General features: G+C 35.7%; 1 protein-coding gene across 3 annotated transcripts; it reads right to left on the reverse strand.

The window, feature by feature from the left end:
- Positions 1–996: 996 nt before the first annotated feature.
- On the reverse strand, positions 997–23591 carry LOC109108188 (5'-3' exoribonuclease 1-like). 3 transcript variants are annotated; one of them, XM_042771531.1, is made up of 42 exons: positions 23376–23591; positions 21758–21990; positions 21333–21430; positions 20975–21084; positions 20790–20900; positions 20618–20703; positions 20460–20547; positions 20178–20346; positions 20022–20089; positions 19146–19280; positions 17979–18048; positions 17590–17695; positions 17392–17481; positions 16727–16883; positions 16527–16646; positions 16267–16436; positions 15537–15654; positions 15326–15421; positions 14700–14800; positions 14457–14582; positions 13856–14018; positions 13626–13739; positions 13447–13545; positions 13175–13290; positions 12228–12374; positions 12048–12137; positions 11756–11891; positions 11615–11671; positions 11377–11509; positions 11222–11291; positions 10451–10640; positions 8095–8190; positions 7917–8009; positions 7456–7545; positions 7172–7249; positions 6156–6287; positions 5935–6067; positions 5632–5795; positions 4803–4916; positions 4498–4597; positions 4282–4403; positions 997–2394 (listed from the first exon to the last, which is right to left on the reverse strand). In XM_042771531.1, exons 1-42 carry the CDS (start codon positions 23448–23450, stop codon positions 2107–2109), a joined length of 5052 nt encoding a protein of 1683 aa, XP_042627465.1. In that variant the 5' UTR covers positions 23451–23591; the 3' UTR covers positions 997–2106. The 3 variants fall into 3 exon arrangements, with proteins under 3 accessions (XP_042627465.1, XP_042627448.1, XP_042627456.1); XM_042771522.1 differs by lacking the exons at positions 20618–20703; positions 20790–20900; positions 20975–21084; ... (1 more) ...; positions 21758–21990; positions 23376–23591 and adding an exon at positions 2766–2846 and having other exon boundaries at positions 2253–2394; positions 20460–20613; XM_042771514.1 differs by lacking the exons at positions 20618–20703; positions 20790–20900; positions 20975–21084; ... (1 more) ...; positions 21758–21990; positions 23376–23591 and having other exon boundaries at positions 8095–8187; positions 20460–20614.
- Positions 23592–24796: the final 1205 nt, after the last annotated feature.

Below are 24796 nucleotides of genomic sequence, written 5' to 3' on the forward strand. Positions count from 1 at the left end.
GATAGGGGTGTGGAGAGTTCTTAAAGAGACAGAGCAGCCTGCTGACGTCACGAGCACTCGCGGCTAAATAATGGAGCTTTTCGGAAATTGACCCTTTTCACATTCCATGGTTCTTACAAGATGAAATATTCAGATTTGGATGAACTTCTATCCACCGTTTTTTTTTTTTTTTTCGTAATAGCGGGCGTGGCCATTTTTCAATTGTATGGGTCTGGCGGCTCTCAAGCGCTTCCGGCTATTTTTAGCTGTACAAAACAGCTAATTTTGCTGCTTGATATTTTAAATCGATGTCTACCATATTATTTTAATGTATTATCTTAATTATGAACACACTGGTTTGTAGTGCAAACAGATTTATCATACCCTACAGCAGCCAATGAACCGGAAGTATCACACATTCACAGAAAACGGCTTACTTGACCTTTGAAGAATAAGGTGAAAGGAAACTACAACAAATATCATTTGTGCTTAGCCTATTTGTTACAATAGCAAAAAAAAAAAAAAAAACATGATAGTAAAAGAGTGATTGATTATGGCAGTCAGAAGAGAGAAATTTGCCAAATTTATCATCACTCCCTCAGCCGTTGTGCTCCGGCAGAAGTGGTAACTAGGTTTTTGTAATTTAATACCAAGGTAATGTTATATTTAAAAATGAAAAAACAAAAAACTTTAGATTTATGGTATAAATAACTGTGGGAATCACAGTCTGTGAACAGGGTCCATATAAACTGGATCCAATACACAAGAATAAATCATAAGGAGCACCTGCTTAGAAAAAAAGACGTGTAATATATTTCATGAATTTAGAGTTTTTGAATGGCCTTTAAATTGAGGTCATAACTGAACAGCCTTTATAAGCCAGGCCATATTATTTTTGCTTGTGTTGGATTTTTAAGGAAATAAAACATTTCAACATGTAAAAGAGTTTCAAAAGAGAGTTCAAAATCATGTAAGCATCACTGAGAAGCCATAATAATGATCACAAGATCATAGGCATTATGATAGCAAAATGTTTATTATGAAAACAAAATGTCCTTTTCCAGCACACCACCCTGTTAGGAGGTGCACTCATTTTTTAGTCATTCTGGTTTTAAGTCATTAAATAAACAACTCAAATGTCATTAAAAATAAAAGGGTTTACTTGCGCTCTTTTAAAACTTGGACAAAAGAGATCTGGAAGGATACAAATACGCAGAGAAGACGAAAAGAAAAAGGGTGCCAGCATAGAAATATTAACAACTGTTATTTATCCATTTGTAAAATGGTGCATATAAAATCCATAGATCTAAATACACAAAATTCATTTTAAAACCACAGAACTCAAACAGCTCCCCTAGAAATAAAGGTAGGCTAATACAAAAATAAAACTGAGCAACATCATATTAGAAAGGCATCTTATTATGTATCCCCATGTTTAGTCTTATATATATATACACAAACACAGAGAAGTTCAATAATCCACATAGATTACATTTGCTTAAATCAGTGTGCTTCCTGGTTTGGTGAACATAATGAGCTGGTTTTAACACCTGTTTTAGGTCTATGAAACATTCCATAGAATCCTTCCGACAAATCTTTGAGCACAGAACTGGTCTTAATTTGACCCTCTGAAACTAGATCAAGGGTGCAGTCTGACAGCTTTACTGCTTTCTGAGTAACACCATGTGATAGCATTATCTCTATCCTCCCGTGCAGGACTGCAACACTGTGTAATAGAGGAAAAAATGAAATACAGATGAGTACAGATGTTGTATTGCAGCAGCTTGTGCCACATTGTATTCCTTCCCTGTGCATAACGTCCTGTCTACAAAACTAATTATTGCACTTTGAATATTAAAATCCAGCATCACAAAATAACCAGTGAACATGATAAAAGCCTAAGGATCTGATTTGGGAAAAGAAAAAGAGAGGAAAACGCTGAGGTAAATGTAAAACCCATTTCATGATTCTGTGATCATTTTGGTGCAGTAATCAATATCAATAAAAAAATTTCCACCACTACCTCCACTTAAACCATGCCAACTAAAACGAATCTGCATCTTGTTTCATGCTTTGAAATGTCGGGTTTTCCCTTTTAAGAGAGATGGACAGTGCAGGAACTTGATTTCAGTCCGTCACTTTAGCAGCCTCGAAATTGACTGCCAGTTTCCTGTTTTTCCGCTTGGAGGCTGAGCCGGGCGTGTGAGGATTGGCGTTCTGCCTGGGCGTCTTGGGGGTGGGGTTATCTGCAGGCTCATGGGTGCTGATGGGTGGGGGGGTCTTGGGGGCTGATGCAGGCATTGGGGCAGAAGCAGTCAGTCCACCGCTTGGGGTCTGGCCAGCATTGGCAGAGCTGCCTGACACTTGCTTGGCCTCTTGGTTCTTGGTTCTGCCTGAAACTCTCTTCTTGGTCACCTAAAGACACAATGGCATGTTATAGCTACTGTGATATATCAGGATAAAAGGGTCAATGACAAATAAGTGTGTCTGTGATACTCTGTTTTTGAAATGAGTTTTAAACCAGTTTCAAGTTTATATTTAACGACTTTAAAAATATTGTGGTGTAAACACCAAAAATACAACATATTTGCATAACCTCAATACATCCGTGTTTATATGTATTATTTTCTAAAAAGTTTTTAAGTACAGTTTATAAATGTAAATACAATGATTATTGATATAATGATTATTAATTCAGAAATATCATAAAAGTTTCTGGGGAGTTCCAGCACATGAGTTTTTACAACCTGAATTAATCTACCTAACATTTTAAAAGACATTTTGACCTTGATGCACAGTCATGAGTAGGGTTGGGTATCCGATTCCAATTTCGGATTCTGCTTATCGATTCCAATTCTTACCGATTCCTAGTTTTGATTCCAATAAGAAAAAAAAAAAAAAAAAAAAAAAACATTCAGATGTCAAACATATTTATTCTGTCTTTTTACAAATCATTCTGTTGCAGCTGAATAACGAGCGAGAATCAGCAGCCGACAGAACATTTACAAGAGGAACTTTTGCCTATGTTTTTAACAAAAATAGCACAGCAAAAACAACTAGACTAATATAACAATTTCATGTTTGAAATGTAAAGACAAGTAAACAGTCAGTAATAAAATGGGAACAAACAAATCAATTAGAAATAGCATAAATAACTAAACAAATTTCAGAAATTGAAATCAAAAGTTTTAAAACACTGCATAGTTTTTCTATTCATAAATAAAATATAGATTAATCTTCATTAAAATTACAAAAGATATTCAATCTAGATCAGTGAATGATTTTTGAACTTATCGCAGGCAGTTTATTTGGCTGCTATCTCTTTAACGCCAAACGCAGGCCGATCTAAAAATACTGTTACACATGCATTTTCTTTCTCATCTGTTTAAGTTCATGTAAGAGAAAAATCCTGTTTACGAGGACTTAATTTGGGCCATATTGGTCACAAAATGTGAAAGAGAAATCAGTTCCAGCCCGGAACTACTTTTTTTGCAGTGGAAATGCACAGAATGGTTCAAGAACAGACCCTTTTTAAATGGTTTAAAAATCACATTAGAATGTGAACGCAGGAATCAGAATGCACATGTCTTATCGAATACCCCGTTCTTGGAAATTTGGAAGCGGTTCTCGTTACCCAACCCTAGTCACGAGGGTCATATAACCACAAATTTTTCATGTTTTTTTTTATTTGCATGTCAGTTGCACCACATGATTTTGCTGATTTTGTTTAATATTTGCGAATTTGTTTAATTTTAAAATCTCTTCACATTTATTTGTGGCTCAAAATCTATTTATCTGGAAATATACTGAGCCGCTTTGAGATTATGAGCCGCTTTATATATATATATAATTAATATATATATGTATATATATATAATATTTATATATATCTATATATAGAGATATAGATTATATGTATATGTATATATTATTATGTGGCTATATAAATATCTATATATTATATATTGGATATATATATATATATATCTATATGTAGCTTTGTATATATATTTATATATATATATGTAATAGTATATATCTATATAGATATATATATGTTATATATATATATATATAGTATATATATATATATATATATATATATATATGTATATGTATATATATATTATATTATATAATATATATATCTGTATTAATATATATATATTTTTGTATATATGTATATATGTATATATTTAGATAGATGTATATATATGGTATTCTCACCTGTAGGGGGACAAACTGATTGTGGGATCCACTCAATGGTGTATATTTTTGTCAATGTTATTAGGTAGTTCTCACCTGTAGGGGGACAAACTGATTGTGGGATCCACTGGGTGCTGATGGCACAGGGGCCCGTGCTCCAGGGAAAGTTGCTTCACAATGAAGAGGTCCATAGCCTTGTGGGGGCATCAGAAGACAACCTGTGTAAATAAAACATCAGATCAAGTGCAAATGTAAAGAACAACTGAATTAGAAGAACAGGATTTAACAGAACATAGGCAATACAACTCAGACCTGGTGGCTGACCAAACATGGAGGGATGTGGCGCAAGTGGCCTCATCTGCTGGACTCCGGGGAATATGGGAGGAGGAAGTGGCAATGAACCCAGTGAGTTCTGCAAAAGACAAGATGATTTCATTTGGCAGTGAACAAGGGCTTAACACATACTAAAATAATTACAGACTCTACTATTTTCCATTAAGGCACATAATTCATACCATGAGAAAAGTCATGTAGCACTATCATATATTGACTATTATTATTATTATTTTTTTTTTTTTGAGTTAACACAAATGTATAATTTCTGCACTGAGAGTTACCAATCGTTGAAGGGCAAAGAGAGCAGCTTTCTCTTTAGCTTCAGTTTCAGACTGACACTGAGGACCGTGAACCAGCAGGCCATTAGACAGCTTCACCTGACACACTGTCAGACTCTGTCAGAAAAAGAGAAAAAAAGATGGAAAGAGGAAAACATTAGGTCTCATTCAGTGAACTACATACAGATTTTGTGCTTGAAATCTGTGAATTAACTTCCAATATTCATATATCAATAACTTATGCCCAAAAATGTATTCTAAATAAAAATAATAATAATAATAAATGTAGGAACTGACACACTGGCAGCATGCAAATGTGTGTCATTCTAAACAGACACGTTAACTGCTGTTCATTCAAATTAAAATGTGTATCGCACCATAATTTCACACCATACACTGGTCTTGGTGTGAACAGGCTTTTAGACAGAAATTTTTGTCAGATGTTTGCGTATGGATATGAATAATCCACACAATTATTAGTGAATCAAACCCATTGTTTTATGTCTATTATGACAATATATGACTTAGCTATTGAGCATTTTATTATTCTTCCTTCAACTTTCTGCTTAGAGTTGTTGTAAAGATCTAACCAAATCAAATTAAAAAATATAACTGAACTATGATTGGCTTTCTTTTTTTGGATATCTATTTTTGGATGGACTTATGGCAGATCTTATGCTACATGTAGGCAGCACACTTTACAAATTATTTACATTGCATATTACTAAATAACTCTATTTTAGTTTAATCTCATTTGTTGACATTCAGTCTACTAAAAACCTCATTATTCCAGATTACACAGATGTGGCTGGGGTTTGTGAGATGGACCAACCTGTCTGTTGTGGAGGTAGGCAAACTCTGGAGGTCCCATCCCAAGCCCCATGCATACACGCCCGAGTTCTGTGGCCATGCTGGGCAGAAGGGGTGGCTGGCCAGCCAAAGGAGGAAGGGGAACCGCTACTGGCACATCAGTCTGAGGAGTATTTATCCGAGCAGCTGAGAGACAAAGAACACCTAGAATTATTCACTGTGCACATCTCAGGTTTGAGGATTAATCATCTAGCTAACAAAGTAAAGTTCCACAGCCTGAAATCTTAAAGACTGATTCTGGTTCTGATTTGCCACATTGCAGTACCTAGTTTTTTGCTGGAGCGTCTCTTGCTCTGCTGTTGAACACTGGGGTTTGCTGAATCCTGGCCACCAGTGCAATCAGGAGCACTTGGTCCAGAGTCAATCTTCAACATTTCTTTCAATACCAGAGTTCCCTTCTGCTCAAAGAAAAAAAAAATACTTGAAACAGTCAAAAAACATTTTCACTCTTTTGTGCTGTGGATTCAGGAACCATAGATTACAAACCATGGCAAAGGACTGTGGGGAAAGAGGCTCTCCTGATTGGTTCTTGGGCTCTGTAGGTGGATGATTCTGGACATGCTCAGAATCCTTTGAGATCTTCAGATTGGCTATAAGCTCCTCAAATTCTGTAGATGCCTGTAAACAAATAAATAAATACTGTAAATAAAAACAATATTATACTATTAATAGAAAAATCTGGCAATTGTTATTTTTAGGTAATGATTTATATTCAGAAATCATTGCACATGAGTCATAAATCATTGCACATGACTCATGAGCAGTTGTGTAAAGTGGAATATTTATTTTGGATATTTATGCATTGTAAATTGTCACCGGTATATCAATCTACCTCCTGACTTACAGTGACCTGCATAGTCACGCAGCTGGTTTTATTCAGATAGCCAAGAACAGATCATGGTTGTCCTGGCAGCTGTTTGTTCAGGTTTATTTGTAGCTTTTATCTTTCCAAAATACTGGTTGATATATAAGATGTTTTCAATCAAACATACAAGGTCCTAAAAGGTATAGATCACCAAAAAATGAAAAATCTGTCATCATTTCCTCACCCTTCATTTGTTGGTCACCACTGACTTCCATAATATGAAAAAAAAGTCATGTGGGACCAGCAACTGAAGGTACACTATCCCTTTAAGTTGTTCCAAACATGTATGAGTTTTGTTTATCTGTTAAATTTGTCTTTTGTGTTCAGCAAAAGAAGTGAATCATACAGGTTTGGAACAACTTGAGGGTGAGAAATTATGATTTTCATTTCTTCACCCGCAATGTCATTCCAAACCTATATGACTTTGTTCTGCAGAGCACAAAAGTAGATATTTTGAAGAATGTTGGAAGGACTTTAAAAAAAACCCTCAGACATTTTTCAAATCATCTTATTTTGTGTTTCACAGAAGAAAGAAAGTCAGTCATTCAGTTTTGGAAAGATGTGAGGAAGAGCAAATTAGGACATTTTCATTTCTGGGTAAACCATCCCTTTAACATTCCACACACAAACCACAAACCTTATTTGAAGGACTTTGTACGAAAGCCATATTCACATCCTCATTTCTCTTCAGAAGTCTAATATTGCCACCTGAGGCCTGCAAAATCAATAAACACTTATTAAGCATTTAGTATAACATACAAGAGAAAGCTAATAAAGAAAGCCTGATGTCAGAATATGAGCTTTTGTATAAATGTGAAATGTAAAAGATCATTTAATTGTAGAACCAGTGACAGTGATTAAATGCTGGGGCTTGACAGCTGAATTATACAGTGCAGTGGTGTATGAAATATAAAAACATACAAGTTTGCTGGATGGGTCGTTGCCTTGGCTTTGTTTACTCTGTCCCTCCAGCTGGTGCTGATGTGGCATCGGTCCACTGCTTCTCCCAGCCTGTCAAAAATAACACCAGGTAAACGTCATATACTACATATAACAACCACTGCTATTTTAGCATCATTACTGTACTCTCTTAGCATTTATTTTTATTAAGTATTATTTTTTATTTTTACATTTTCATTTGAGTTAAGTTTTAATAATTTTGTTGTTTAGTCTTCTGTCTTGTTTTTTTTTTAAACTCATTTTAGTACTTCAACATTAAACAAAAATGTTCTTTTTGCACCTAACTGAAATAAAATAACCTTCATTTCTTTCTATGTTCTATTTTATTTTTGAAAAAAAAATAATAATAATTTTGTATTTTTATTTTTAGTTAACGATAATAACACTGATCACAAGCACACAGAGTAAGAGAGAGTACTCACCTTATTTTGCCAGTGAGCCGGTGGTTTCTGGGGCATTCCTGAACTCTGAAGAGACTGCCATACATTACTGAACTCTTTCTCATTACTAGAGCCCTAGAGGAACACAAAGAAACGTGTTATAATGGTTCATGGACAATCCCCAGAGCTGTAAGGCCTGTTAATCTCACACAATTCCTACCTTGTGTTGGTTTTTCTGGCTGAGGGCTTTGTGAGGCGAGTTTCTGTTGCCCTGAGTGTCAGCCCTGAGATTAAAACTCTGTCGGCCATTCTGCTGCTGTCAAAAGGAAATTCAACACCATCAGACTATCTTCACATGGAACAACATACTTCCCTTTGCATTACTGAACAGGAACCTGGTGGCACTTTACAGATTTCTACTTAATTCCACTTTAATGTAATTACAACTTAATATTAGGACCTAACAGTCAATCTAATAAATAAATAAATAAATAATAGTAAAAAACCTAAATATAGTTAATTTATTTTTTTTATAATTTATATGTTTTTATATAAGAAAATAATAACTGACCTTTAAAATAATACATTTAGCTCTGTATCACATATTTACATAAAATATATATATATATATATAAAACAATGTATGAAATGAATAATGTCTAAATGTCTAAAATGAAAACTTATTTGAAATATTAAAAGTAGACACTTTAGTTGCATTTAATATGCTTTCTATGAATATAAAATCATTTTTGTAAAATTTATTTGATGCGGACACCAAAATGTGACATCAATCTAAAGTAAATCTAGCCTTATGTCATTAAAAATCTACTTTTATTTATAAAAAAATTTGTGTATTGTGTTTAAAGTTAATTTTTTTTTATGTTGTAATGATAAAATTAAACTTTCATATATTTCAAATATTTCAGGTCTTTTATTGTTTTATTACTGATGATTTTGGCATACAGCTCATGAAAACCCCAAATTCCTATCTCAAAAAATTTGCATATCATGAAAAGGTTCTCTAAACGAGCTATTAACCTAATCATCTGAATCAACTAATTAACTCTAAACACCGCAAAAGATTCCTGAGGCTTTTAAAAACTCCCATCCTGGTTCATTACTCAAAACCGCAATCATGGGTAAGACTGCCGATCTGACTGCTGTCCAGAAGGCCATCATTGACACCCTCAAGCGAGAGGGTAAGACTCAGAAAGAAATTTCTGAACGAATAGGCTGTTCCCAGAGTGCTGTATCAAGGCACCTCAGTGGGAAGTCTGTGGGAAGGAAAAAGTGTGGTAAAAAAACGCTGCACAACGAGAAAGGTGACCGGACCTGAGGGAAGATTGTGGAGAACGATTCCAGACCTTGGGGGACCTGCGGAAGCAGTGGACTGAGTCTGGAGTAGAAACATCCAGAGCCACCGTGCACAGGCGTGTGCTTTTGAACCAGAAACAGCTGCAGAAGCGCCTGACCTGGGCTACAGAGAAGCAGCACTGGACTGTTGCTCAGTGGTCCAAAGTACTTTTTTCGGATGAAAGCAAATTTTGCATGTCATTCGGAAATCAAGGTGCCAGAGTCTGGAGGAAGACTGGGGAGAAGGAAATGCCAAAATGCCTGAAGTCCAGTGTCAAGTACCCACAGTCAGTGATGGTCTGGGGTGCCATGTCAGCTGCTGGTGTTGGTCCACTGTGTTTTTATCAAGGGCAGGGTCAATGCAGCTAGCTATCAGGAGATTTTGGAGCACTTCATGCTTCCATCTGCTGAAAAGCTTTATGGAGATGAAGGATTTCGTTTTTCAGCACGACCTGGCACCTGCTCACAGTGCCAAAACCACTGGTAAATGGTTTACTGACCATGGTATTACTGTGCTCAATTGGCCTGCCAACTCTCCTGACCTGAACCTCATAGAGAATCTGTGGGATATTGGGAAGAGAAAGTTGAGAGACGCAAGACCCAACACTCTGGATGAGCTTAAGGCCGCTATCGAAGCATCCTGGGCCTCCATAACACCTCAGTAGTGCCACAGGCTGATTGCCTCCATGCCACGCCGCATTGAAGCAGTCATTTCTGCAAAAGGATTCCCGACCAAGTATTGAGTGCATAACTGAACATAATTATTTGAAGGTTGAGCTTTTTTTGTATTAAAAACACTTTTCTTTTATTGGTCGGATGAAATATGCTAATTTTTTGAGATAGGAATTTGGGGTTTTCATGAGCTGTATGCCAAAATCATCAGTATTAAAAACAATAAAAGACCTGAAATATTTCAGTTGGTGTGCAATGAATCTAAAATATATGAAAGTTTGATTTTTATCATTACATTATGGAAAATAATGAACTTTTATCACAATATGCTAATTTTTTGAGAAGGACCTGTATTCGTATTATTGCATTGAGTAGTTAAGAGTCTTTTTTTTGTTAAATCATCACAGTCCTGTGCTAAAGTCCAGAATCACTGCTTCAGAGATACTGGATTCTAGCACAAGGAGTGTAAAGGAGGATATTTTATGACCTATCTGCAGTATCAGTAGAGTCGTTGGGGCCCTGGTTATGAGGGATGAATGTGTGTACATCACCTGCGTAGGTATAAAGGGTGAGCATGGCGAGTGGTTAAGGCCTCCCAGCTGACTTTTGTGTGTGAAATGGGATGAGGGCTGGGGTTTGACGATGGCAGTGAGTTTGTGAGAGCCATGCTCCTTTCTGCTGCCGTGGCTCAGGTTGATTAAGGCACTGGGGGGCAGTCGATAGCCACGCCCCGGAGAGCACCTGCACACAGAACAGATGCGTTTAGAACACTGTCTGACACACACACACACACACACACACACACACACACACACACACACACACTACAGTTTAAAAGTTTGGTCTTGGTAAGACTTTAAATGGTTTTGAAAGAAGTCTCTTTTTTTATTCGATCAAAAATGCAACCAATACTGTGCCACATTATAATTTAAAAGTTAAACTGTTTTTTTTATTATTTTTTTTTCATGTAATTTATTTCTGTGATGATAAAATATTTTTTTTTTTTAGCAGTCATTACTCCAGTCTTGATGTTACATGATCCTTCAGAAATTATTCTAATATACTGATTTGGTGCTGAAGAAACTCTTATTATTATTATAAATGTTGAAAACAGTTGTGCTGCTTAAACATTTTGTATAAACCACAATTTTTTCAGGATTCTTTGATGAACAAAGTTCAAAAGAACAGCATTTTTTACAATAGTGATCTTTTGTAACATTATGAATGTCTTTACTGTTACTTTTCTAAAAATTTAATGTGTCCATGATGAATAATTTCTTTTTCTAAATTTTGCATCATCCACAGAGAATTAACTTCTGCACCTGACAGTGAGTCCTCCAGCAAACTCCTCATCAAACAGCACTTCATACAGAACTTCAGCCTCACGTTCAGCTGATGAAACAGGAAGACAAAGAATGAAGGACAAAATTAGATGCAGAAGGATGCCAGAGAGTTTGCGTCGGGTTTACACTTTTACCTCCTTTGATGCCAATGATGGTTCCTCGAAGGCCGAGAGGAACAGAGAAGCTCTCTCTCACATTGACCACACGATCAAACAGATGATACTCTGCGTCAGGGTCTGGAACAACACCGTGCTGCTGCTCCAAAGGCTGTAGACACACACACACACACACACACACACACACAAATTGCATATGTTCTCTCTCTCTGTATACATGTATATAAATAAAACAAATACATTGACAAACACATACCCTAAAAAGCAGGTGGGGCTTCACAGTGACCCGTACTTTCTTGTTCATCTTCTTTGCCTGGGACCCAAAGAGATCAACACATCATCAACAGAAAGACAGGAACAACTTCTGGGCTTGTTGTGGTTTGGATGTGTTCATCACCTTCGTTTTCTCCAGCTCTTCTTCAATCTTCTCCACAATGCCAGTGTCCAGGATCTGCAGATCACATGAAGCTCGGGAAGAGGAACTGACTGGATGGTTTTTCAGCCAGCCCTGGATCTCCTGGACCTTTTCAGCGCTATTTAAAGCATCACAATGATAAACAGTCACTATTATAAAGTCTGGCATGCTGAAAATGTATTGCCTTCTGATTAATTATTGGTAATGAAGTAATATTACAAAAGGATATGCATTCTACGTACTAATGCTGGTCTAAAACAGATTCAAAACACACCCATTCTCATCTTCTCTTGGCCAGATGTCATCTTCATAAAATACGTCATCGTGATTGTTTCGTGCTACGAAGTCAAACAGCTCTGAAAATCTGCGAGACAAGGACATTTTTTTTTCAAATATCTGCACAACCACAGGCACAACCGCAAACACGCACACGACCTCCAAAACAAAGACACACCTCTCTAAGTATTCAGCTAAGAGCTCCTCTACAGCAGCCGAGTAGAGCCACTCTTTCTCCGTTCTCTTGGTGTAGCCAGGAACTTCCTCATTCTTCTTGTTGAACTTGAGATTAAGGCCCACATTGGCTTTCTGCTCTCCATGAGGACTGAACAGAGCAGCATTAATTCAAAAACCAATCAAAAAATAAAAAAAGAGAAGAATATTGTTCAGTAATGAAAAAAAATGTATAACAATCAAAACCAAATTCTGTGGATGGACCAATACTGATAATTCTTTTTAATGTTATGATGACCGATAATGACAAATTATTGATATTAAATGCAATTCTATATTGTCTGAATAAATTAAAAATCTAACATTAAACTAAAATCATTTTCAATGCTGCAAGTGAATTTAGGGATCAAACATTATGATGTACAATATGAAGAACGTATATTCATTGAGAATTACTAAAGATTAAAGTTAACAGTGTTATTAATTTCTTAGTGATTTTAAAGATTAACTTTAAGTGGGGGTAAGATGATGGCAAAAGTAATCTAAATGTAAAACTACAGGAAATGAGCTGTACAATTAAATATCCAAAATTGACCGATACCCGTATATATAATAAAAAATAAAACACAAAAACAGATTTCTAATATCAGCCGATAACTGTTCTGATCCTGGTATATTGTGTATCCCTGTAAAATTTATCATGATTTTAAATGGATAACTAATCCTAGATGATCATAACATTGTTGCAGAGATTAACAAATACAGTGCTTTTAAATAAAAATAATGACACTACAACCAATGTAAAAAATAATAAATAAAGTAAAAACAAAAAAACTTTTACAAATACTTTTGCAAGGTACTGTATAGAGAGTGCATTGATAATATGAAATAAATCATATACAAACTAAACAAAGCATGCATTGCTTTATTCAAAACCTGAATTGCACTGACTTTTTCTTGGATCCTCTTCCGATGAAGATGCTACCGGAGAACCGTGAGACGAGGTAGCTGGTGACACCAAGGCGGGAGGCCAGCACGTACCCGGGACTGTACTTCACAGAGTATTTCTGAACAAGAACAAAAGACTATTGGTAAAATCTGAAAACAAATGCAGACCAGGGCCAAACGTACAGTGTAAAACTAACAAAGTAAACTGAATCCGTCAAACATAGTATAGTGCAAAGTATACTGGGCACAGGCTTCTTGACAGACTCAAGACTTACATGCTGGTTCTGTATTAAGGCATCAAGTTGAGGTTCACACGGTACAGAGAAGACCACTCTGACCCGCCCCTCACTGATGACATCACTAGAATCTTGCACCTGAGTAAACAGAAAAAAATTCTACATAACTGGCATTTAACTATTGGAGCTGGTCTAGAGAGCACAAAACCAGTACATACATCTCCCATTGCACCGTAATATGGGTTTCCAACCATAAAGACAACAGTTCCTGGGGGAAACAGCTCCTCCAGTGTCTTGAAGTGTGCCAATGATGAATCAAAAGCTTTGATATCCTGAAGTGAAAAAAAAAACAGACTAGTTAAATCATCTGAACAACTTCAAATTTTTCCCAAAAAACAGGTTCTTGGTTAGAATCCCTGTTTACATTTGGGCTGGTGTGATTATTTACCTTCACGATAGTCTGGAATGGAAAGGGCAGGACCTGTTTGGCAAACTGCTTTTCCAAATGGACCTTTCCGCTCTGACCAATGACATACTTCCTGCCTGTCAGCAGCTGGCCGTATACCACAACATCTGTCTCATTTATCACAATGCCTTTGCGCTTGCTGAAGCTGAAATACAGATAAAGTAATATTTTACATACGGACAATCAAACGTTCACACTCAACTTGGCAGAATTTAAAAATATGCAAAGCTTTCTATTCTCTAAACATGCATAGCTAAGACTAAGGATTATTTAAAAATGAGTGTATACTGCACAGGTACCACAACCTATAGGCCTAAATATGGTCAGATTTGCAGCAAAAAAAAGCACCCACTTTGACAGGAAGAGACTGTTCATTAACTACACCACAATGAAAAAAAAACCTCTGCCACACTGAAAAAGCTCACTCATGCAAGTCACGTATCAGTCAGATAATCACAATGCAGCTTACGATTTGACGAGTGCCTTTTTTGTGTCCAGTGTATACATCAGACAATCAGAGACTGAATCAGTTTTGTCTTTTTGATTCAATTATTACAAAATGTGAATTAAAAGGGCAGCATACTACTCTGAGAGGCCTTGCACTTCTTTGACCCACTCCTTCTGCTCTTTATCAGTCAGACGGGTGACTTTAGTCGGCGGTGGTGTGTCACCTAGATACAACACCTGTGATGGTTCGTCTAAAGAAAACCTGCAGAGTAAGGAGTGAGACACAATTAACAGATTAAAAGAGAGAGTTTGAGTGAGCTACAGGACTCCATATGGCAGCAAATAATTTAGAAATATCAATAGAACAAAACAAACTTACTTTGTTTCTCCATCTGAAACAGCTACAACTCGAGCTTCCATCAAATGTGGCCAGTTCACAAACAAAGACTTTCCAAGAACCAGCGCTGCAACATCTTCCACCTGCAATGCAGAGACACACGTGTTACCACATTACCATAAAACATCATACGTTGAGAAGAAGGTTGCAGAAGGTTTCATAAAGGACCGTTTAAGACCAAGTAAAAAAACAAATGGAATAAATTGAAGCAAACACAATATGTCAATATAGTCCCCGCTCCCAAACAATAGAATATAGAAAATAGAACATAAGTTTTCATACCCCACTGACACGTTTGTTTTTGTTTTAAGCATAAACTCACTTAATTTTGTTCATTTTTTCATAAACCAAGACTTCATGTGTTCAGTTTCAATTTGCATATCAATTAAATGCTAATGTTTAATTATTTGCATGCAACATGGAACATTTAATGTCATGATTTTATGAATTAATGAATTCCCTTTTAAGGCCTTAATTTGTGGAAGAGCGATTTACGCCTTTTAAGACCTGCAGAAACCATGCAAAATGTAGTTTATTGTCTGAGGTAGTCCTAAAAAGATGTAACACAATCAAGTAAAGCGCCTTCAGTGCGGGGACAAACTGCTCACCTGTTCCAGCTCCTGGCTGGCTAAAATCTCCAGTATCATGTTCTCCCCTCGGCTGCTTTGTTGAAACACCATCACTCCAGTTTTCTTCTTATAAAACTGTGTGATAAATACAGAAGGAAAATCTGCATTAACCCTGTATGGTCCAATACTGATCCCCATTAATAGGATAATAAGCAATAATCTGCAGACAGGCAGGGTGAGGATTGTTTACTTTATGACGGATGTGCTGTAAGGTGGGGAAGCCACAGAAATAAAGAGGCCCTCTGTCAACCCTATGCCCTACATGATCCAGTGATACACGCCAGGCATCCATCGGGATCGGTGTTTGCCTAAAAAACAAACACGCTGGATGTTATTCCAAAAGACAAGAAATAAATACATCAAGTGCTGACACTGTTCAGAGCGTGCTGATGTGAAGTGTAAAGTATACATGTAAACACAAAAGTGACAACATATTCAAATTTAAATATTATTCATTATAATAATCAGCAAAATTATAAATAAATAATAAATAAGAGTTTGTTAATTGTAAAGTGAAAAAGTAGAAATATAAATACAAAACTGTGACACTATATAAAGTTAATTATTATTAATGTTTTATTAAACACAAAATTGTAACACCATATTAAAATGAAGGCAAGATATTATTACGATATTCTTCTTATTAATATTAAATAAGAATACTAAGAAGAAATAATTAGTAATATTAATTAGAATTTATCTGATAATTATAAAGTGCCAAGTGTAAAGGTAAACACAGAAATGTGACAGAAATAATAATAATTACATTTATCTGTAACTGTAAAGAGAAAAGTGTTCATGTAAATACAAAAGTATGACACTATATTAAACGTGCATGATTTATTATCATCATCATCATCAGGTTTGATACCATGTTAGCATGTGAGTGGGTGAAATATACTGTGGCATGTAGGACATACCTGACGCGGCAGTGGACGATGTTGGGGAAGAGCTGGGGGAGGGGGGAGTTGTAGACATAGTCCAGCTCTTTATCAAAGCAGTAGACGGCACACTCGGTATGTCTGTTCCTTGCCTTCTCTGATGGAGTCAGTTTAGGAGTGTAGGGCTCCATAGCAGCTAACAAGCATTTCTGAATGCAAACCCATATCATATCAGGAAACTGCACTTCCATCACAGTCGTTATGGTGAAAAACACAGTGAATGCAGAGGTTTAAAGCACCTCGTCGATAAACGGGATGAGCACCACGGCTTCCCACTCCTGCTGTTTGCCATTCAGGTCTGTTTTGAAGTCCTGTGGGTAATACTCAACGATGGGTGAGCCTGGTGATGTCATCAGATGCTGTGAAGGACAGAGAGCCAATAAATCAGGGAGAGTTTCTAAGGAACACTGACGTGACGGGGACATGAAGAGAGTGTCACCTGGTAGCACTGTGGAAGAAGGTCTTTGCTGGCTGAAGGCAGGACACCCAAGAGCTGCTGGAACGGCATGAAGGGTTTGCCCAGATCAAATGCCAACATGAGACTAGAGATGTTCCTCACATCAGAAAGGAAGGGGGCGTAGTGGTACGGATAATACCTGTAGTGATTTGAGAGGAAACATCCTTTGAAACCAACATTACATTTTTTTTAATACATGTTCCTGATACTTTTAAGTAGATCTGCATGATTAATCATAATAAAGCATGTATTAATATTAATGTGCATTTAGAAATGCAAAATGGGCCAATCACCTTCCAATACTTGTAATGAGAAACACTTTAAGGACAGTTTTCTGTCATAACATAAGCTAGAAATTAAGATTAGCATTGTAATTTTACTGTGGTCATTTAAAATAAAATCATATTGTTCCTAAAAATATATATTTTACAGTGAATTATAAAAATTACTAAAAACAAAAGACATATTAATATTTTATTTAGATGTAACTAATATTATTATTATTATTATCACCACCAACAAACAAGCGCAACAAACCTGGATTTTGCTATTTTTAAACAGGAAAAAAAAAGACATCTCCCAAATCACACAGCCCTACTTATAAGCACATTTCACTACATTTTTGCATTGTCTCTCTATCAGCTCACCAGCTCCAAGACTGAACTCCATGGTAGTAGTAATGTAAGATCCACTGGATCCCCTCCACGTAACATTTAGCCTGATTGGCCAAAAACTCACTGCAAGACGAAACAGAAAAAATTAATCTTGACAGAAGTGTTCATTTTAAGACACACAGAGAATACATGCTTCCATCCTTTCCAAAATTTAAATGAATGGAGACTCACTCTGAGACAACTTCAACGCCCATCTTGGTCATGTAGTAGGTGCGCTTGTATTGTCGAAACTCTGTTTCAAACATGTCATCATCTTCACCGTCTTCCTCTGTGCCTTCTAGTGCATTGTGGACAATATTAAGCCTTATTTAGAAGCTGAAGGCTTTAAAATGTGTTATTGTCTGGTTGTACTTCATTTTACAGTATGTGCACTTACGGTGTACTTACACAAGAAATTACTGCGTAATATAAGGTTACTTATTACTTGGCCTTGATAAGGTTAGGTGTAGTGTTATGTTCAGGGTTGTACATAGAACATGCACAGGATTATAAAATAAAGTGCTAGCCAATGTCTAGAACAGTGATCAACAGTAATGGACATGGGGTTTGGATCTGCATACCTCTTCCTGGAGTGCTGTGAGAGTCCGTGACTCCATCCAGAGCAGCGAGACACAAAGAGTCATCCGCAGACTGAAAAAAATAAAGGATCACTTAAAAAATGACTGATGTCTTTTTTTGTGAAAAATTTCAATTTTCACATTGATCTTTTCCATACAATGAGTTCTTGGTGATCACAAAAAAAAAAGAGCTTTATATATATATATATATATATATATATTTTTCCATTTTTTTATATATAAAAAATGGTCCACCATAAGTGATTAATGACTGAAATTTCAGTCTGTTTGTCACACAATAATATGTCATTAAGCATAAAATATAGCACACCAGTTGTTTGAAACTGAAAAATTCTAAAAATTTGATCATCAATTCCTCACCCTGATGTTTTCAAACCTGTATGAGTTTGTTTCATCTGTTAAGCACAAAAGAAGATATTTTAAAAAATGTTGGTAACCAAACAGCTGACTTGGAAATCAACAGAACTCAATGGCTACCGTCAACTGTTTGGTTACCCAAATTCTTCAAAGTATCTTCTTTTGTGCTCAGCAGAAGAAACAAATTCCTACAGGTTTGGAATGATATGAGCGTGAGCAAATTCATTTTCATTTTTGGGTGAGCTATCCCTTTAAATAACACTGTTTCAGTCAATGATTACAGCTCCTACCAAAGATCCTATTTTTTCAGTTGCCGAAATTTTCATGCATCACTATTTCTTTTTTGTGCATTGCATAGAAAAAAATACACCATACTGATTTGGAACGACGACAAGTCATAGGTAAATTAACCATTTTTAAAAAATGTATTATTTATTTTTAATATATATTATAGACCAGCAAGAGAACATTGCCAGCATTGCTATTGCACAAACTAAGACAAAAATTCTCATTCAACAAAGCCCTATTCATGAAGAGACAAAAGAGGTGAAAGCAGAAACAGCAGCACATTCATTTAGAAGACAGGAACCTGGTAACTAAAACTGAACCTGACTCACAGGAGACAATGGCAGCAGCACATGGGTACTTCTAACATCCCCTCTTCGAAACAAGGATAGGCTGCTCATTGTTTGTGATGATTTTAAATGTGAATAAGAAAATTTGATTCTGATATGAGAGGAATAAAAACCACCTCATACAGTGCGCTTGGGTGTGCATTCTGCTCATATTCACCTTACTCTTCTTCATGTCTTTGACACCAGCCTCCTCGGCTGCCAGCCCGGCTGCTTCGTTCAGGTATTTGTTCCCCACCTTACTCTCAAACCACTTCAGATCTACAAACACCTCGCTGAAGTGCTCCCGGTCAAACTGAAAACAGAGAAGAGGGTGATGACACGGAGTAAGAGCTGAACGGAGTGGATTTTCAATTAATAACCTTTTCTGGTAATATGAAGATGAAAGAGAGCCACACTCGACTAAATTAAGCCAAAAAGGCTTATGACATTTATTGCTCAGAGGTCACAAAAATATGTCCAAAAAAAAGTGCAAAGGTGCAGAATGTTTTCGGGTATTATTAACCCTTCCTCAGTGCCATGTGCTACCAAGCAACATATATTCTGGTTTTCATGTTACAGGTGTTGTCTGTATTTAGCATCTGAGAGGTGACTAAGGGTCTGACCCATGTCAGGAATGCAGTAACAGTGTTTTTAGTCATTTAGCCCAGCTTCCAGAGAACAAATATGCACTTGTTTTGCAATTAATTCATTTGATCAATAATGAAAAATATTATATTGTGATTTTATATATATTTTAAAATGTAATTTATTCCTGTGATGACAAAGCTGAATTTTTTCATTACTCATTTTTCTCTAGTCATTACTCCAGTCTTCAGAGTCACATGATTCGGTGCTCAGGAAACACTGTGAAGCATTCTTTAATGAATTGCAAAAGCATTTATTTCAAATAAAAACCTGTCTACCATTATAAATGTCTTTACTGTCACTTTTGATCAGTTTAATGCATCCTTGCTGAATAAAAAAATGCATGTCTTTAAATAAATAAGTAAATAAAATAATACCATAATAAAATAAAAATAACAAAAACACTCACTTCTGACAACTTCTCAAGGTACTTCTCAAAGTTGGCAAGGTTGAGATGACCATTTTCATTCAGGTAGCCTGATGGAGACGACAGTGATCAGCACTAGTCTCAGCATTACACTTCCATCACAAGTCTGCGCTGTGATCTGCTATTAGACTGACTCACCCCCCAGACTGGGCAGCACGCTGATGTAAGTTCGATAGAGCAGCGGCAGTGCATCGTGATTGATGTGCAGGTGAGGAAGATGAGGGATGAAGTCATTCCCCACCAGGAAACCCATCAGAACCCAGTCGTCTATGATCCGCTCCAGGTTATACTCAAACGAGATCTTATTCTGATGGAAATACAGACAGTCAGTATATTGTTTACAATAACTTTATCATTCATTTAGCTTTAAGAAAGATTTGTGCTCATCATACCATATAAGAGAGAGTCATATATTCTCACCCTGAGCTCTGAAAACTCATAGTCGATGTATTCCCTCATAAGGGAAAGATGAAGCAGGTGAAAGGTCGTCTCCTCAGGAGCTGTTATCCTACAGACCAGAAACACACATTATAAAGCAACACAAGCTTTCAACTTGACACAATTGAAAATAATGCCACACTTTTCTGTTTTTTTTTTTTTTGGATGCGAAGCTAACCCTGAGGAGAGAAAAATGAGGCTCATGGCTGGTCAAGCCAAGCATTATCTACAAAAAAAAAAAAAAAAGAGAGAAAGGACAGCTTAAAATAAACCCAAAAATAACTGTAAAATATTATACACAACTATACTCACCAGGTCGGCATCCAGACCATAAAGGCAGTGTCTTGTGTTTGGGTTATGACCCGGTTTGGTGGTCTCAGAACGAATGAACTCCATGATCTTGTGTTCTCCTTCACCAGGGGTCTGAGAAGAAACAGGAATTGGAAGAACTTCACAGAAACACACACGACACAAAGCTATGACGTCATGTAACTCACCTCATGACCAGACAAATACACATTCACTCCCTGCCACGCTTTGTCTGTGGACAGTTTATTGTGAACGAAATATTTCAGCTGTTCCTGTAGCCTGGCCATGAAATCAGTTCCTACAGAGGTCAAGTAAGAGAAACAGATTACTTTTTTTACATCAGGATTTGTCAGCAAAAAAAGTCCCTTAAAAAACACCAGACAGCCAGAAACAAACACCCAATACATGATTTAAAGAGTAAAATATAGACCTTAACCAACTGATTCATTTTATGCCTTTAAAGTTCTAATGTACAGTAAATGATAGAAAAATAATGGTACATAACATCACTAGGACAGTATAAGACCATTAAAGGTGCACACAAACCAGGGGTGATGCAGTTTGAGTCAAATCTGGCCTCTGTGGGCAAAACTTCACCCTTCTCCAAGGCCTTCTTGATTTTCTCCTCAGCTTCTTTTGCTGACCTTTAAAACACAAAGACATCAAAATAAAGTTACTTCAGTGTTTTAAAAATTCATTTTCATGATACACTACCATTCAACGTTTTGGGGTTGGTAAGATTTGTAAACTTTCAAGCGGCAATGCATGTGTTGTGTTTATCTCCCCTAACACAGTTATTTGTACACTTGTATCAAAAAAAGCAGTGCAAAAAAAACTATCATAATAAAAGACAAGAAATAGCTTATTAATACATGACCTATCATAAAACATCAAATAAAAATCCTTAAAGCAGCCTTCCATATTTCAGTCTAAATTCAGTGTACTTGTTGTGTTGGGGTCTTCTGCTATACCTGAATCTTCTTCCACGCTGCTGGTTCATCTTGGCCCTGGGTGCAACACCATCGACAGCCATGAAGAACACTTTCCTGGGCTTAATGATGCGGAAGAGCACCTCCAGGTAGTGAAAAATGTCAGCAAAGATCTTCTCTTCAGAAATACGGAAGTGTACATCTTCATCATTGGGGTGGGAACACTGGTGGATGATCCCATTCATATCTAAATATAGGTTGTCAAACTCTGGAATCTGGGATGAAAGAGAGAACACAAGTTGGTTGGTGTGAACTTGACAACATATGACTAATGTCTCTGAAAAAAGAAAAAAAAATTCTAAGGAGTAATGTTAAAAAAAAAAAAAAATACTCCGGGCTGCAATTCATACAAGCAACTTTAAGATAACGAAACGCATAACAAGTGAAGTCAATACAATGTGACTATTACGCTGGTAGTATATACTGTGTTTAGTCTAAATTAAAACCTTTCATTTAAAACTCATAAAAAATGTTTTGGATAATTGAAATGAATCTGAAATAAAATATTATTTATTATAATTATTTGATAAACACACAAAAAACTAAAATGACAAATGCTGCCTTTGCAACTAAGTGAAATAAATCAATTTACATTGAAGTTCTAAAATTTCTAAAACTGAAATGAAATTCAAATATATGTATATATATGTATATGTATATGTATATATATAATATATATATATATATATATATATATATATATTATATATATATATATATATATATATATATATATATATATATATAATATATATATACACACACACACACATACATACATACATATACATATATATACTAAAAAAACTTTAAAAAATGACAAAAGCACAAAAAAATACTAAAACTTAAAATGTTTTTTATTATTATGATTTATGATAACTTATTTATGTATTTATATATATGCACCTTCATGGCCAGAACAAAGTGAGTAACAGGAGTCATACAATTAACAAAAAGCTCTATAAAGCATTTCAGATAAATAATTAAATCAATAATTCTAAGTTACATTCAGCTGATAATTACATCAGTCAAACATATCTCTGAATAAAAACGTTGATTATTAATATTTAAAACAGTGCAGCAAAATATGTTTAACAGTCATTCTGACAAGGAAAGCTTGATGGTGGGTCTTCACCTTTCAATAAATTACCAAGTGTAAACGGCAACTAGTAACATCACTCTCTCAAAACCTAGGGGGCATATTTGGGCTTCATAGGGGCGTTCCGAATAATGTTCAGAAATGTTGATTGGGTTCTTAAATCCCCTGCTACTGTTTGAGCTTGTGGTGTTCTGCCCATTATTCGTCACAGCTGATCGGGTAATTATGATGATAGCTCGTCTGAAATCGCCTACGATGCGTAAAGTGCTGACTAGGTAGACAGCTCATCACATTTTGAGACACATTCATTATTATGTACGTTACCTTATAGAATGTCGCTAAATCATAAAGATAAAATTCCCCTCTATACCGAACATATTCGCGGTGGAGGGACAACAAAACGAAGGTTTTGGTGTCTTTTAAGTGTATGGTTTGAGCTGCTGTTCTCAGAGCTGTAAATGAGCTCTTCGCGGCCTGTTATATTTAGCCAAACTAGCTCACCTGATGCTCTTTGACAACTTCACTCAGACAAGGATACCGCTCCGATATCCAGCGATAAAATTTAGGAACTCCCATCTTCTCGCGTAAGTCTTCAAAAACAATAATGAAGAGAAAACTTATGTAGAAGCCAATGTGAGCAGAATTTCATAGACTGCTGTTGCTAGTCGGTTTTGTTTCTGTATGAGCTGTTACTGTCCAGCCAATAAAATGTCCGTGTGGAAACTCGCGTGATGTAACATCTTGTAAAATCGTTCCGACACTCATAAAACACTAGAAACATAATATTTGATTCGACAAACGTCATGGAACTAGCAGGATATATAAGTGAAAATGTGCAGGTGCTTTTAAATTATGTAGTTTTGATAACTATAAGAAAATATCTTTGAACTTCCAGCACACTCTTCCGGCAGAAACACAACCTACCGCAAAGGATGTGATGTAATGTGAGATAAAAAGAGGCAATTTGACACGACAACATTCCTCTCTCTTGACCAAGGTTAAGTGTACTTCAACAGTACACTCGGTAAATGTAACTTGGTCCTCTATAGTGCTTACTGAGCCATGCATATATCATATGAATAACTAGAAACATCAAAGACCATTGTTATAATTACAGACTCTACATGAATGCTACATGTAGTTGATATTCTTTCGTCTTTTCGTATGTCTTTTAGTAGGCTACTTTATATTGTTCTATCATAATGAATCTGAACACCGTAATAAAATATTAAGCTGGCCTAGTTAGGTCTGTCTGCTGGGAATCACAGTCAAAAGGAGAAAGACAAACAAGGCAAATGCATAAATGTGAATTTGTGTTATGTCCAAAAATAGTTTTCACATAAATAGTTTTATTTTTATGCATTAGCTTTATTATCATAAACAATAATAATGATAATTACAACAATTATAATAATTAATAATATAATACAATAATATAATAATAATTTTTAATACATTTATTGGTTTATAAAACAATTTATTTAACAATTATTTAATGTTATTACATAATTCAACACTTATAAAGCATTACAGTTAAAATAAAAGTATTCCATCTTAATTACAATGAAAAAATAAATAAGTGCAATGAATAATAAAAGAGCAGATCTATCATGAGATTTTGGTCTTTTTGCATGAATTTGCAATATAATTAATGCTAGTGTCAGATACAACAAAATCTCTTGGTAAGCAGATGCTTTTAAATATGATATCAGATGTTTCACACAGTGGGGAAAAAGAAAAAAAATGTCACATCAAAAAAATTGTGTTTAGCTGACATTAAACACAAGAAAATGAATCAGATTGTGCTATATAAAAACTGTAGAATATCAGTAGCATAAAAACACAATTACAGTAAAAAATAACAAAATAAAAAGGGGCCTCGGATTGCCTGGACTTTTTTTTTCTTTTTTTTTATAATTTTA

This window comes from Cyprinus carpio, chromosome A2 (assembly GCF_018340385.1).
Source record: "Cyprinus carpio isolate SPL01 chromosome A2, ASM1834038v1, whole genome shotgun sequence".
NCBI classification, from domain to species: domain Eukaryota; kingdom Metazoa; phylum Chordata; class Actinopteri; order Cypriniformes; family Cyprinidae; genus Cyprinus; species Cyprinus carpio.